The 14376-nt window shown below is 44.1% G+C and overlaps 2 protein-coding genes across 5 annotated transcripts; one reads left to right on the top strand and one right to left on the bottom strand.

The window, feature by feature from the left end:
- Positions 1-88: 88 nt before the first annotated feature.
- On the bottom strand, positions 89-4901 carry wdcp (WD repeat and coiled coil containing). 4 transcript variants are annotated; one of them, XM_079349812.1, is made up of 4 exons: positions 4859-4901; positions 1936-3847; positions 1709-1829; positions 89-1006 (listed from the first exon to the last, which is right to left on the bottom strand). In XM_079349812.1, the coding sequence occupies exons 2-4, from the start codon at positions 3844-3846 to the stop codon at positions 822-824; spliced, it is 2217 nt and encodes a 738-aa protein (XP_079205938.1). In that variant the 5' UTR covers position 3847; positions 4859-4901; the 3' UTR covers positions 89-821. The 4 variants fall into 4 exon arrangements, with proteins under 4 accessions (XP_079205938.1, XP_079205937.1, XP_079205935.1 ...); XM_079349811.1 differs by lacking the exon at positions 4859-4901 and adding an exon at positions 4530-4852; XM_079349809.1 differs by lacking the exon at positions 4859-4901 and adding an exon at positions 4519-4852.
- Positions 4902-4973: 72 nt separating this feature from the next.
- Positions 4974-13375, top strand: fkbp1b (FKBP prolyl isomerase 1B). The gene is made up of 4 exons (XM_079349856.1): positions 4974-5168; positions 5766-5813; positions 12218-12330; positions 12616-13375. The coding sequence occupies exons 1-4, from the start codon at positions 5132-5134 to the stop codon at positions 12742-12744; spliced, it is 327 nt and encodes a 108-aa protein (XP_079205982.1). The 5' UTR covers positions 4974-5131; the 3' UTR covers positions 12745-13375.
- The last annotated feature ends 1001 nt before the right edge of the window (positions 13376-14376 follow it).

The following is a 14376-nucleotide window of genomic DNA, read 5'->3' on the forward strand; positions in this document are numbered from 1 at the left end:
AATGTTGTAGAGGTTGGTTGGCAAACCGAATTAATGTGTGCAGTGTTTTTATTTCTGAAGTCAAACAAGTGAAACACAAACTACAGGCACTATTTATATGCTATTTACTTTTCAAAAAGGATACCAAGATAGGTTATTTGAGAGAAAACACACGTTCATGCTTCTTTGGTCTGCTATAAAGCGCTGAACATCTGAATTGCAAAGAGTCTTGCCCCCTCTAGTGGCCAGTTGTGTAACGTTCCCTCAGAGGGAAAAGTGCTTCAAACGTGTCCTCTTCAACATCTTTGATATGCTTATATTTGCAGACTACTCAGCCTGTAAGTGCTCATCAAGACATTTTGAGAGTAACATCTTAGGCCATACACCAAACATACACTCTTCAGATAATTACTAAAAAAGACCACAACATTCCCATAGTACGTCATCGTCCCAGGACGTACAAATGCATCTGAGCCATCGCAAACATTAGCTAAGCTTTAGGTAGCGGGACATGGCACTATATTAAATAAACTGCATGGGATTGACTGCATCTTGACAAACAATCAAATGAACAGAAACAACATGGATGGCCTTAGCAACGCAGACTCCTGTCAGGTGAGCTAACATGACAAAGTAGAACATGTGAATGTTCCATCTAAAAGGATTGCCCTTTTTAAAAGGACGGCTGTATTTCATTACAAAAATAAATATATGTATCTGCAATAGTGAGGTTTTACGTGTTTACACCATTTCTGCTCCACCTTGCAACACTGGGATATTATGAAGCAACATGTATAAACACCCGACACGCGTCCATAAACTGATGTGTATGTAAAGAAGCATTAAGTGGAGGCCTCGATGGTATTATGGGGGATTTGTCCCGGAGCCGGACTTGGAGGGCAGGAGCTCTCAGGAGTCCGTATGTTAGTTTTCCTTTTCCCGTTCCGAACTGTGAGTTCCTCTTTGGGCTTGAACGTCAGAGGTACAAAGCCGTCTGCATCCGCCACAAGCACAATCCACAAAGGACCTGGAACACAAACAAACAAAAATGGCTTAAAATGTTTGTTTTTTTAAAATCCATCTGTTATTCATTTACTATACAATGACTTGTTCGCCTTGGAGGGAATGTTACTGGTCCCGTCAGTTAAGGAGGGACAGTCTGAGCTACAGCAACAACAATCTCTGTGCACAGTCAATAGAAGTAAGCTGCTTTTGTTTAAAGCCACATAATCTGACCAAGGCTCTTAATCACATCTAATTATAGTTTACATATGTAACAGAAGAATATTATTAGAATCATGTGGGTCCCTCAAAAGATAAAACCAGTTCATAATTGGAAACTCGAATGATTAAAGATGCTAAAAAACAAACAAACAAACAAACATTTGGAGGTTTTAACTTTCTTTCATCACACTTCAGCTAAAAATACTCACGGGGGGGAGGGGGACCTTTCAACCTTCAGACACTTATGTGGAGTGTCCTGAAATTGCTTTTGATTTATTAACCCTGTACGCTCTCTGGCACGTGACGGATTATCTGACAGGTGATGCGACGTGGAAGGTTCTAAGAAGATTAGATAATGCTTTGTAGTGAAGACAAAACCACTTCCACTTAAGATGCACTTATGACACTCGACGTTACGGCGTTGGAAGATAAAGACGTTGTTATTTGAATGTTTGAGGGAAGAATTCTTCTATTTTTTTTATTTTATTTTAATTTATGAACCTACCATACATCATCTCTACAATGGTGAGGTTGAAGAGTTCTTGGAGCGCTCGCAGACACAGCTTCCCGTCACACAGCAGCACTGGCCTCCTTTCGTCAATGAACACGTTTTCTGATAACTGCTTCTGCACATGCACAAAAAAAGGGACAGTGTAAAGAAAGGCAAAGACATGAATACAACAATTTCAGTTTTTTTTTTTTTCAGACCCTTTAAGTTGAGGAAAGCTGTACCTGACATGTCACATTGACATATGGGGGTTCAGAGGCATGAGGGTAAACACTCAGGGCCTTCTTCCCATTCGGCGTGTAATCTTTGATTTCTGTCAGGCACTGCTGTACGTCTGCAAAGCGATTAAAAAGCCTCTCCATGTTAAGGACGAGCTGCTCCAGGGCGCGGTCCTTGACGGGACCTGAAGTCTTGTCCGGCATCGGCAACGTCGCCTCAGAGTGAAGCTTCTCCGACTGCTCGAGGCGAGGCGATCCGGCCCGGCTGGAGTCCCTGCTGGACTGGCCGGCGACAGCCAGGCTGCTCATGCGGTTGACATGGTCCATGTCAAAGGTCTCCACTGTGACAGAGGAGGCACTGGATGTAGCTCGGTCTGACGCTCGGTCAGAGAAGTCGACAGAGCTGGTGATGGGGCTGGGTTCACCGCTTCTAAACTCCTCAACGAGCCTGCGTCTGTTTGCTGGCGAACGAATGACTCCCCCTCCAGGCAACACCAAATCCTTTATCCCCGTTCGCTCCCTGTCATCCTTTGACAAGTTCTCCGAATGCCTCCTAATCCTTGGGGTGAAATTAGCAGTCGAGTCATGATTGTGAGGAGACGGAGAAGTTGGGATGAGGGTCTCCCCGTCGTAGATCAACTCTTTCGCTGCGAGACGAAGTATGTATTTATCCGTGTTGGAAGACGGAAGAAAGGCGGGGTCATTGGACTTCTGCTTGCCCACCATCAACAGCAGCATCTTGTCACTGAGGAAGCAGACCCCTTTAGGTCTCTCGTTTGCCTGCAGAGAGATCTGCTGGATGTTGGGCATGGTGGAGGCCGTGATGCAGTACACAAGCACCATGTTGCAGGTGTTTGAGGCCACCGCGACTGTGGAGCCACGCGGGTCAAAAGCCACAATGTCTGGAACCAAGATCCCGGGGATGCTGACTTTGCGAGTGGTGGTGACTTTACGCTCGTAGGTGACCAGGATGAGGTGCGAGGAGTCCTGGCCCGAGCCTATCACAGTGTCTCTGCGACGCAGGTTGATAAGGGGGCTTGGGTCAGAGCGCCGGTGCCGGGCCAAGAGGTGGGTCAGGTCCAGAGGGCCTGAGCTGGGTATGTAAGACCTCTCCGATTCAGACGATCTTCTTTTGGGGTGAAAGACGCTGTCGTCCTCTGACATGGCCACATGGGCCCCGTGGGACTCAGCCTCTGAGGGCATGTCAAAGGCAATGCCCGCGTTTAACCCGCAGATTTTATCCAGAGGCAGCTCTGTTGCCACGGCTACCTGAGCGTCCCCTGTGGTCTCGATGGCACAGATGTAGCCTCCCACGTCAAAGATGGGGCAGAAGGTGCAGGCCACCAGACTCTTCTGGATGTCATTCCAGATGTAAGAGTGGAGAGCACTGCCCATAGCCACCACCAGGCGAGTACCATCCTTAGTCCAGCACGCACAGTGGATCAGTCCACTACCTTTAATGTCTGCTTTGGTCCTCCTGTTGTCCACCCGCACAGAAAACAGCACAGACGTGTCCCTCTTGGTCAGAACAGCAAGAATGTCCAATTTGGGATGCCACACACAGCCTTGGGAGAGCAAAGGGAAGGGTTCGCTCATCTCACAGGTCTGCGTGCATAGCAGCTTGTTCTGCTCGAGGGCACTGAGCTGCAGCTGCCACACAGTAACGTGCTTCTTGTGCTGAACAGCAAGCAATGCGGGGGAGTCCGAGCAACACAGCGGGCCCCAGAAAAGCCCAAAGACGTGCTCGAACTGACCGATAACGTTGGTGTCCCCGAACGTGACCTCGCCATTCTGGAAGAAGAGGGACGTGAGGCAGACCTGCTTGCCGTCGGTCCATGCTATCCCGTGCACCGGGTGGATCGCTTGGTGGAGAGTGTTGAGACCTGTCCTGAGCAGCTTCGCCTTACCCAGATCCATCCTGGCTGACAGGTATGAGGATGTTTGTCCGATGAGGGGGGGAGAAAAAAAAGACAAAGGTTTAGAGGGTAAACAATCATGCAGAGACTCCTGTCCGATCTGAAAGGGTCCAGCACAGGAGTAGCTGGAGCTACCCACGCAGATTAAGAATAGCAAAACCCTCTGTCGTGTCTCCTTCAGAGTACAGGCTTTAATCCCCTCTGCCTGAGCTCAGGCAGTTGTGACGAACACTAATAGCTGCTTATGTCTGCATGACCTTACCTACACACGGGTCCTGTGAGGCCCTCAGAGCATTAACAAAACCATGTGTGGAGCAGGAGCATCTTCGCACTAACAACATTAACTCTTTGAGGTCTGCAAAGGCTGCCATAATGTCTTCATGTGGACTTATTAATCACGTTTCTCTTTAAATGTGACTATTCCATTGAATTCAGCATTTCGTGTCATTTCTAAATTACAGCAACTATATAGAGCAGTAGTATAGAAATAATGATCTATAAAATAACAATACATAACGTTACATTATATTTAGACATTATTGTCCGATTCTTAACTGACTCATTGGGAAATCACAGTCAGCGTTATCTTACTTAATGTTGGTTATTATCTAAGGTATATTTAGACAGCTGGCTAAAAATGAGCGTAACATATTTAACAAATAATTGATCTTACTTCATGCGTACCTTATTCACCAACAAGCATCGCCCCTGTGAGGCGTCTAGCAGTTTTAAGTCAGTCAAAACCAGGGACTAAATATGCACGTTTTACTAGTTGAAATGATCCGCGTAGATTTCCAAGTGGCCCGGAAACAAAACAAACCCTCTTGGTGCATTATGGGACATGAAGTCAAAGTGTAGTCGTCTGGTTATTTAGTTATTTATTTTTGCCCTCTTTACCGCTCGAGGGCGCGCCGAGCAAAAATACTCAGCAATGAAGTGGAGCTAAACAAACTAAATATAATCTGTTTTAAGAGAATAAACAAAAAAAACAAAAAAAAGGCGATTAAATTTACGGCGATACTGCTCACGTGACGCTGAGCGTGTCCGAGGCTGTAGACGACGTACGTGCTGTAGTTGCAGATCTCCACGCTGTCTTCTCTACTAAACAGAGAATATCTTTGCTGTCTCGCGGTTGGCTGGCTGAGGCTGCGGGTTGGTGGTGGTCTGTGAATGCATGGTTTCTACCGATAGAGCCCGACTTGTAGCCACTAAACGGATGACACTGGCTGTTAAATCGGCTCCATAGGCTGCATGTTTCAGAGCTAATATTTGCAGAAAGCACAACCATGGGTGTGGAAGTCGAGACTATATCTCCCGGTGATGGTGAGTTGATTTATCCTCCTGTGTGTGTTTTTGATGCACCGGGTGTCTGTAGTGCTGTTTGGGGGTCTGGCGGCTCCTCATTCAAATGTTGGTTAACATGAACTAAATGTACATGAACGTTCATATTTAGTGATGTAGGAGGTTAAGAGGTGTACTCGTCAGATAGCTGGCACACAGTAGAATTATTCGGGGTTGGAGGTAGGAGTCTGTAAAGCCTGCATGTTTACTGTAGATCTTTCTAGAACTCCTCAGATTGATGACAATGTGCACTGTGTTTAGTCACTTTTTTTAACGAAGATGTAAATGAGATTTGGCATGCAGGACGAGTAGACTTGAATTTCTCTGTCTAACATTGCCTGCTAATAATGTAATTGACCCAGAGGTATCTGATAGACCCTCACCCTGCACAAAAAGCCTCCAGGCTAAAGTTTCAACATGAGGATGAGACTAACAGACACATATGTCACTTTGAAATATCTGCAGGCAAGAAAACACCTCAGCAGACTCAAGCCAGTAATGGTTAATACTAGATTAGCCTAAGAGCCTCTGAGTCGTCCTAACACACAATAACTATTGTTTTCTCTTTCTTCTTAACAGGAAGAACATTTCCAAAGAAGGGCCAGACATGTGTTGTTCATTACATAGGTAACTTACTCCTTCTTTGCAAAGCCAGACATCATGCCTGTCTCCTTGTCTAGAGAGAGAGGAAATGTGTCCCTAAATGTTGTGCATGTGTGTTATTGTTCTTTCTCCCTCGACAATCTCTGGGTGCACAGCCGGGGCTCAGTTTGCAGCGCAACTCACACAGTGTGCACAGCCTGCCAGACGTGTATGCACCTGTGTGTCGCTTATGGTTTCATGGAAAGGGGCGGAGCAAGCACCACACCCAGAAAACATGATATCGTTGTTTTTTTTTTTTTTGGTTGTTGTTTTTTTTCACAAAGGAGAAAAATTATGTCATTTTAGACACTGTTGAAACACAAACACACGCACATTCTTTCTTCTTCCTGTTTGTCTCCTTTCAGATTGCCCAATTTTGATGCAGGGCAGAAAGACGCTGAGATATTTGGGGAATAAATTTGGGTTATTTGCTGCCCCCAGGGTTGGCAGTCCAGACATCTAGGTCAGACAGAAAGTAAACAAAGCCAAGCTCGCGTGTCATCTGACCGTCTGAGTATTACAGCGTTATTACATGGCTATAAAAGTCATAGCTCATTGCTGTGGTTTAGGCTCTGTTGCAAACAGGTTTGACTGAAGTGTGTGAGTATTGTTACTGTCTGCACACAAACACACACACACACACACACACACACACACATGCCTGGATGCTGAAGTCTGCAGCCAATTCTTTACTTGTTCCGGACGCTTCCCTTTTTTTGTTTTTTTTTAAATTCAGGCACATCTTTTTAGTTTACGCACAGCAAACGTTGCAAACCACATGGAGGAATGTCGTCTTGGACTTTTTTTGGACGGCGGAAAAAATGTGACAGATTTCCCTTTGAGCTTGATCTCTGCAGAGATCAGCGACAGCAGTAATGAATTGTGCTATATTTGGAAATGATTCATGTGAGCATGTGAGGCTGCTCTAATAAGACGGAACATCCCAGTCTGGGACAGTCTTGCATAGTGAGGCCTTTTTTTTAAATTATTTTTTATTTATTTATTTATTTATTTTTAGTCTCTTTTCTTTTGTCTGCTGGTTGTTTCCCTCCACAAACCACATTATGTAGAAAGCACATTAGTGAAACAGATGATTGATTACATTTCCTATGTCTAAGGGTTTATATTACTGTGAAAGCACCGATAGTCGTTCCCCTCCTTTATTGTCTGTGTTTCATTGTTCCAGTCACATTTCTAATGCCTGCGTTCTGCTCACTGGTTATTCATTAACCCTTTTTTAATTTTTGCAATTGTTTTATAAATAAATTTTTGAATTTTTTTTCTTTTTTTATTAATCTGTAGCCTGGTGTTGGCCTCTAAAAGAATGTCTCCTAAAACCCCCAGACAAGCTCCTTGTGTTCTCTTTGTCTGAATCAGCCTGTGTCAGTCTCTCCTTTTGGCTTTTCCTTTTCGACTCACAGGATTTACCATTAAGCTCCTGTTGGCACGGCTGGCACGCAACACACAGAGTTAAGCCAAAGCAAGGGCCGTGCCCACTGAGCACAGCCGGAGCTTAACGTATGTTATTGTATCAGCAGGGGAAATACATTCATGGTGAGTGTGTGGAAACGAAGGAATTGGCGTTTCAGACTAGAGTTGTACACAGAGAGACAATCAGAGCTTCCAGCTGGAGATCAGTGTAAGGATCCTGTTTTCTTAGAGGGAATAGAAGAATGTTTTGACAGTTTGGCATGTAAGCACCTGTAAACAAGTCACACATATAATTTTGAGCTTAAGAGGTGTTTCCTTGTGTAATTGGAAGACTCGGCAGACAATGAGAAATAGTTCCTTATCGGGGTAGTCAGCCAGTGTGGGTTCATTTTCATTTTCCATTTTGTGTGAAAGCTAAAGAAAATACGCTGAATGTTTGCAGACTCCTCAGGTCAGTACGCCGTTGTATATCAGGGACTAACCAATATCAGTGTTATTCAAATAAAAATACAGGAGTATTGGAGCGCCGATGGCCTGCCGGTTGTGTGTACAGAGGCACACGTGGGTTCTGGATCCGAACTCGGCACCCAGCACTCTTTTTTTTGTCCGTCTTCCCCTGTACTGTCTGGTGAAGCAAATATGACTTTGAAAATGAATTTTTTAGCACACATCTTGTAAAGAGGCTAAAGTCTCTCCCCTCATCACTTCCTGTCTCATGGAAGCTGAAAATACAAAGATTATTGAAAGAATAATTAAAGATGATTTGCTTGTAAGCTGTCTGAGAATCCAGCTAGTTGCTGGTGTGTAGAAACAAATATGGTCGCCTGATAGCAGAGCTAAGATCAGCAGTGACTGTATGGACAGAGTGAGCCCCCCCCCCCCCAGTTTCCAGCGTTTAACCTTACGGCGCCGCCTTGTTCTCCCTCGCTGCGAGGCCTTTTTGATCCTCTCTTTCTCCTGCGGGATGTTAAACATGCAGACGTACACATCGCACACAGACACTCAGATATGTGAGTGACCCTGCTTTGACTCGGTGAGAGCTGCAGATGCCCAAATTAGCGGAGAGTTCCCTGAACGTGACGGTTCACTGGCTGCTCAAAAGCAAGAAGGACAAAAAAAAAAAAAAAAGATGAGAAAAGCTGCACGGTGGTTGACACTCGTCTTTGTTTGTGTCACGCCTGACTCAGAGTCTAGAGTTAAGGGAACGTGCCGTGTTGAAGCGCTGCCTTTTTTGACAACATTGCAGCAGCCAGTTTGTCCTGCTTCTAAGTGTCAGTTACGGCGCAGAATGAGTTTGTTTTTGTTTGTGTTTGTGAAACAGAGAAAGTACAGTAGGCAGCCGGTGTGGACACGCCTCGGTTTTGCCAGTCCAACAAGTGTGGCATCGAAGTGTGCAAGCAAACTGGTTCAGATGGAGCGGATTCTACCTGACTTAAATAAAAGTCCGCATTTTATTTTATTTTATTTTATTTTTTTAAAATAAGCTCCGAGACCAGAAAGGTGGTAACACTCAGGTAGGATAAATGTTGGAAATGCTTTGAAAAATGGAGAAAGCTCAGGGTGCAGAAAGTTGTATAGACCGACGCAGAGCTGGCTAAACGCTGAAGCTTCTGTGCCTTCGACGCGGAAAAGCCTGCGTACGTGCATCGACTCTCAGGAAGAGGGGAGACGGCTCTCTCCAACGTTTTTTTAATCTATTTAATGTGTCAGAGTTAGAGGTTGCTCCTTTTAGATTTTGCCTCTTTTATACTCCTTGTTTTTTATTTGGTTGAATAGACTGGATCGGTCTGTCTAAGCCCTCACACATGAACACAGAGCTACTTATTCAATGAACAGCAAAAGATGAGGCTCAGCATTTTGGTCAGACTGAACCAAATATCCAACAACTTCAGGCTCATTTCTCGTTGTGTGAGACTGATGGAAGAGGGTGAATTGAAGTCTATATGTAAAGAATATTCTAGAAGCCTCTGTGTGTAGTTAATGGTCTTCACTATGATGATTTATAGCGTTATTGCTCTCTGCTGACAGGACGCTTGAGATTTGGGAGCAGAAGGCTGAGTGGATATGATGTCATGCCTAAATGTGGACGTCATTCCTTACCATGTTTGAGCTCCTCACCTCTCCATGAAACGTGCTGAAGTGGAGGCAGGAGGACCCTCTGTGTGTGTGTGTGTGTGTGTGTGTGTGCGCGTGTGTTTATGTGTGTGACACAGAAATAGAGTCTGAAACGCGGGTTTGTGTGTCAGGAGATACTAAACTGGACTTCCAGGGGAAAGTGTTGTGATCGAATGCCGTGGGCAGAGTTCAATCCCAACATGGCGGAGTTGAAGTGAGCGAGGGAAAAGCCGTTATGTAAATGTATTAGTAGGATGAAAAGGGCTGAAACTAAGATTTATTTCTGTTGTTATAATGTGCTGGTTATTTATTTGTATTTTTTTTTAAGAATGATGGATTTAGAGTCTTTATGAGGTCAAAAAGTTGTAAAAAAATCATCATCACATCTCAATGCCTCAGAGCCAAAGTGACGGCCTCCGTTTGCTTCTTTTTCAAGTCAGTTCAAAAACATTAATTTATAAAAGTGACCAAAAGCAATAAATCCAGCAAATATTTTACTTCCTTGCTTAAAAAAATCTCCAAAAATGATTAAATTAGTATTAAAATATTGAGAGATAATTCCTCTATAACGACTTCTAATTCCACATCGAACCTCCTGTCACCTCATCACACTTGACATATTAATCAAGCACGAGCGAGATTTAATTCTTCCCATTGAGACGAGCCTGCCTGCAGCTGTGAAATGCTGCAACACACATACATCTGTCATGGAGAGATAGCGTTACACGCATCTCATTTCATCCACACTTAGTTGGGCGGTTGGGGGGGTGGGGGGGGGGGGGGGGGGTGGGGGGGGGGCTGTTGTGCTGGCAGTCGTCCTAGACGAGGCTGAGACAGGATACAGTGGACGGAGTAAAAATAACCCCACCCCTGTGCGCCATGGCTCTCTGCAGATCCAGCCAGAGCTGTACCAAGTGGAAGCCTTTCATGAGGAGAAAGTGTGGGAGCCGGGCTCAGGAAGTGAGCGAGCCCTGCTTTTATTTTTGCAGAGACCCCACCCATGTTTAGAGCGCTCCAGAAGGTGATAAGGTAGTCCTGATATAAGGGGGGGGGGTGAACATGTAGCCCCTCCCCCTCTCTCTGCACGTCTTAAAGTTCATTTCATTGCACAAGTTTACAGTTGTAATCTATCCCTCGGTTTAGAACAATGCTCTTTTATATTTTCGTCTACAGAAACAGGAGCAGCTGGTGTTTTCACTGTTGTGTCCCCCCCCCCCCCCCCCCCAAACTGGTTTTAGCCAGTTTTCAATCAGTCTGTGACGTTAAACCCACTCGGTCAAATGAAGCCCCTCCAATACCAGAGGAGACGTTAGCTGCAGTGTTGAGTTATCAGGTGTTAATTCCTGCTTTTACGTCAGCAGACTCGAAACAGAGACCCCCAACCAACCAGTGTGACTCCCTAGTGTTACGCCCAGGATATGATCCCTCACTGGCTCCCCACCTGTGAACTTTGCCAATCAGTGTTTCCTGACAGACTGAAGCCACCGCTGCCAGAACCTGAGCCTGCCTTAATGCAGCTGATGCAGGAAGTTTTTTTTTTTTTTTTCCTCCCTCTCTCTCTGCTGCTCCACTGCTCTGCAGCAGGTGCTATATGTCTTGGTGAGTGCACTTGATGACTCCCCATGGTTGAGATGAGCCAAGTGCACTGATATCTGGGCTGCTGTGATTCTTGGAAATGATGGACCTGCTAAGTTTAGGGGGGTCTGTAAGGGGAGAAGCAGTACAGTACCAGCATACATGAGAGCAGATGAGCCAGACACCGTCGGTGCACTTGAGTAAAGACACAACTTTAAACGCCGAGTATTCACACTTGTTCAATGACAACGGGGAAAGATAAATCCAAGGAGGATCAGAGCACGGCCTGAAAAATGGAGGTGGATGTTGTTGCACGTGGAATCTTATCCCAATGCATGTTTTGAATAAAGGCAACAGGACTGTTAACACGGTTTGAATATCTGCTCATTTAAGGCCGGAGCTGGTTAATGTGGATACAAACTACTATCACAGTGAGCTTGTCAGAATTCTCAATACTTTGATAGTTCAAATCTGACCTGAGGCTCCTCTCCTGCATGTGATTCCCCACTCTCTCGCTCTCTCTACCCCATTCCTGACTATATCCACTGTCCTCTCTCTAAAATCAATCATCACCCCCCCACACACACTTCCCCCCTCCACATCATTTGATCCAATGCAGGAAATGTCGTTCCCACAATAAATGGTTGTTTTAAATGTGTTTCATAAAGGATCCTTTTCTTCCTTACGCCCAGTCAAAGTGTGTTCATGATTTAGAATTTATAATAAACATCGACCTCAAAGTGATATCAGGCCTGCTGTTGTTAGCGGCACTGAATGTGGAGTCTGGATTCCTTCAGCAGGGTTAAATGGCCCCGATGTTCCCATCATGCCTGAATAGTCGCTCGGCGTTTTGAAGGAGCGCAGTCCCGCACTGCTCCGCCTTTGTTACCAGTTTTCTCCCCGTGGTCTAGATGCAGGCAAGCAATGGCCTAGTTAACTTCAAAAATAATCCACTGAACCAGGCCAACGCTTCCTGATTCACATTCCCTTTGTTCATTTTGGGTAATTGAAATAGGCCCAAAGAAGCTGATAAGAAAGACCCACAAGAAAAGTCTCTCAGACTGGAGCCGGCTCGACTTTATTCTTTTAATCTGGAAATGCCTCGTATCAGAACATTAGCCACAGAGGAAAGGGCGTGCATTGATCTGCTATCACATGAGAAATGAGGGGGGAAAAAATGAAACACTTAGTCTTCGTCGGATGAAGTCAGATGGGATTCTGCTGTTCTCTCTCTCACATGATGTGTTCATATGTTTGTCCTGTGCCAGGTATGCTGCAGAATGGGAAGAAGTTTGACTCATCCCGAGACAGGAACAAGCCCTTTAAGTTCAAGATCGGACGAGCGGAGGTCATTAAGGGCTGGGACGAAGGAGTAACACAGGTGAACACAGTCCTCACAGTTAGTTATTGCCCTGAGTCCATGTCGTGTTGCCCTCCTGTCCTAATGCAGTACTAAGCCGTTATTTTGAGGTAGGAATGTCCAGCTTAAGTCAAAGAATGTAACTGGGATTGCTGACTACGTTTCAAATTGAACAGCCAAGTCAAGGCGATGTTGCCATGTTAGAAAGTTCTGAAAATAAGACGCAATAAAGCGTTAATAAAAGCGAAATTCTTCTCACACTGAAGTGTTTTCCTCTTTTTTTTTTTTTTTCCCTCCGTGCTGCAGATGAGCCTGGGCCAGAGGGCAAAAATTACCTGCACACCAGACCTGGCGTATGGAGCGACAGGACATCCCGGGGTCATCCCTCCGAACGCCACACTTATATTCGACGTTGAACTGCTCAAGCTGGAGTGACGCCTCGGGTCAAAGACAGAGGTTAAAGCTTAATGAGGCTGCGTTCGCCACAAGCTGTTTCCACGGGGAGACCATACTCGGCTGCTGCCTCCCAACATCCAGCCGCTCTTCTTCATTGGTTTATACAGTCTACTTTTAGTTCAATATTTAAACATACCTAATGCTGCTTTTAATGCTGTCTTGTTGTCATATTTACTGCAGGAAAGTTTTATGTGTCGGTTTGTTTGTCGGAGATGCTTTTTTTGTTTAATTCCGTTTGAAGTTGTACATTTTGTTGAACCATGAGGAAATCAGTCATCTGACAAAAGGTTGTAGCAACCCTAACTTTTACTGCCTTATAGATTCAACAACAGAGGAAGGGTACGTGTGTTGAAAGTCAATAAGTTCTGCTCTGTATCTTAACTGGGCATTATATACACCACTGTCTGCATTGCCACTTTGATAAAGGTTTGTCCTGCTGAATGCTCTGAATGATGCTATGTTAAGTATATTTTATATCCCTCATAAACATTTACTGCAAGTGTACCCTATCCACTCTAACCCAGTCCCATACTGTACAGAGCTCTGTAAGAGCCATTGCTATGATGACAGTCTGTCGACCAACTCTTGAATAAAACTGGCATGTACTGTGTTGAGAAAACTGTGTCCTGTGTTTGATGTGTGAACGAGTGATGATTGTTTTTCGAGAAGCTTTCTGAAGAAGTTGCACGATGCCTAACAGGGCCTACTGCAGCAACATCGCCTCCTAGTGGCAACTTTTAAATACATGCACCAACAAGCTGAGTTTGAAATGTAATAAAAACTGCATTACAAAGTACCCAAGAGTGTCTATATTGCCCAGTATGAATAAAAAACAACAACCTGTAATGTTAACCAAATAATTGTTTTTTTATTTTTAGATAGCCATGGCATATTCATGACATTACATAGTCAAATACAAAAATAAGGCAATGGTGATGGTAATCCACTTTACTGGGATGATAAATAAGAAAACGACATGCTATTACAAAACATTAAAACAGGACATCAGGTGAATAGATCAGGGAACATTAACAAGCAAAGTAGAAGATGTCAAAGAGCGAGGACTTTGATGTGTTTAGTTTTAATGGCCTTTGTGTTCATATCCCTATTTTCCATATTTTTCAGACTGATAGTAGTTTGAAAAAGTATTTTTATATCTATACACTCACAAATCTGAACGTTAAATTTCATCAAAAATAATTACCAGCTTCACAGCTGACATTTTTGCAGAATAGTTTTATTTTTGTTTCTCAGCATTTTCAGATAAAATAAAAATATGGAAACCAAACGGACCCGAAAATAATAAATGTCACAATAAATAAAGTAAATAAGTAAATAAAATATATAAATAAATAAGTAAATTACACATATTTACAATTAGATGTTATAGCTTTATTCAATGTAATAGTCAAATAATTTCAGACCGCCTTAAAGCACTTTATTTTCCTTTTCCATTGACCATAGATAGACTGATAGTCTAAGTATGAATACACAGAAATGTAACCTCTTTATCTTTAAACATTAGCATGTTTTAAAAGCAGGTATGACATGCTTTTACATTTTCACCGTGACGCTTCACAGTGTTTGCACAATAGAGGATGTTACTGATCT

Source organism: Symphodus melops (assembly GCF_947650265.1).
Source record: "Symphodus melops genome assembly, chromosome: 1".
NCBI lineage: Eukaryota > Metazoa > Chordata > Actinopteri > Labriformes > Labridae > Symphodus > Symphodus melops.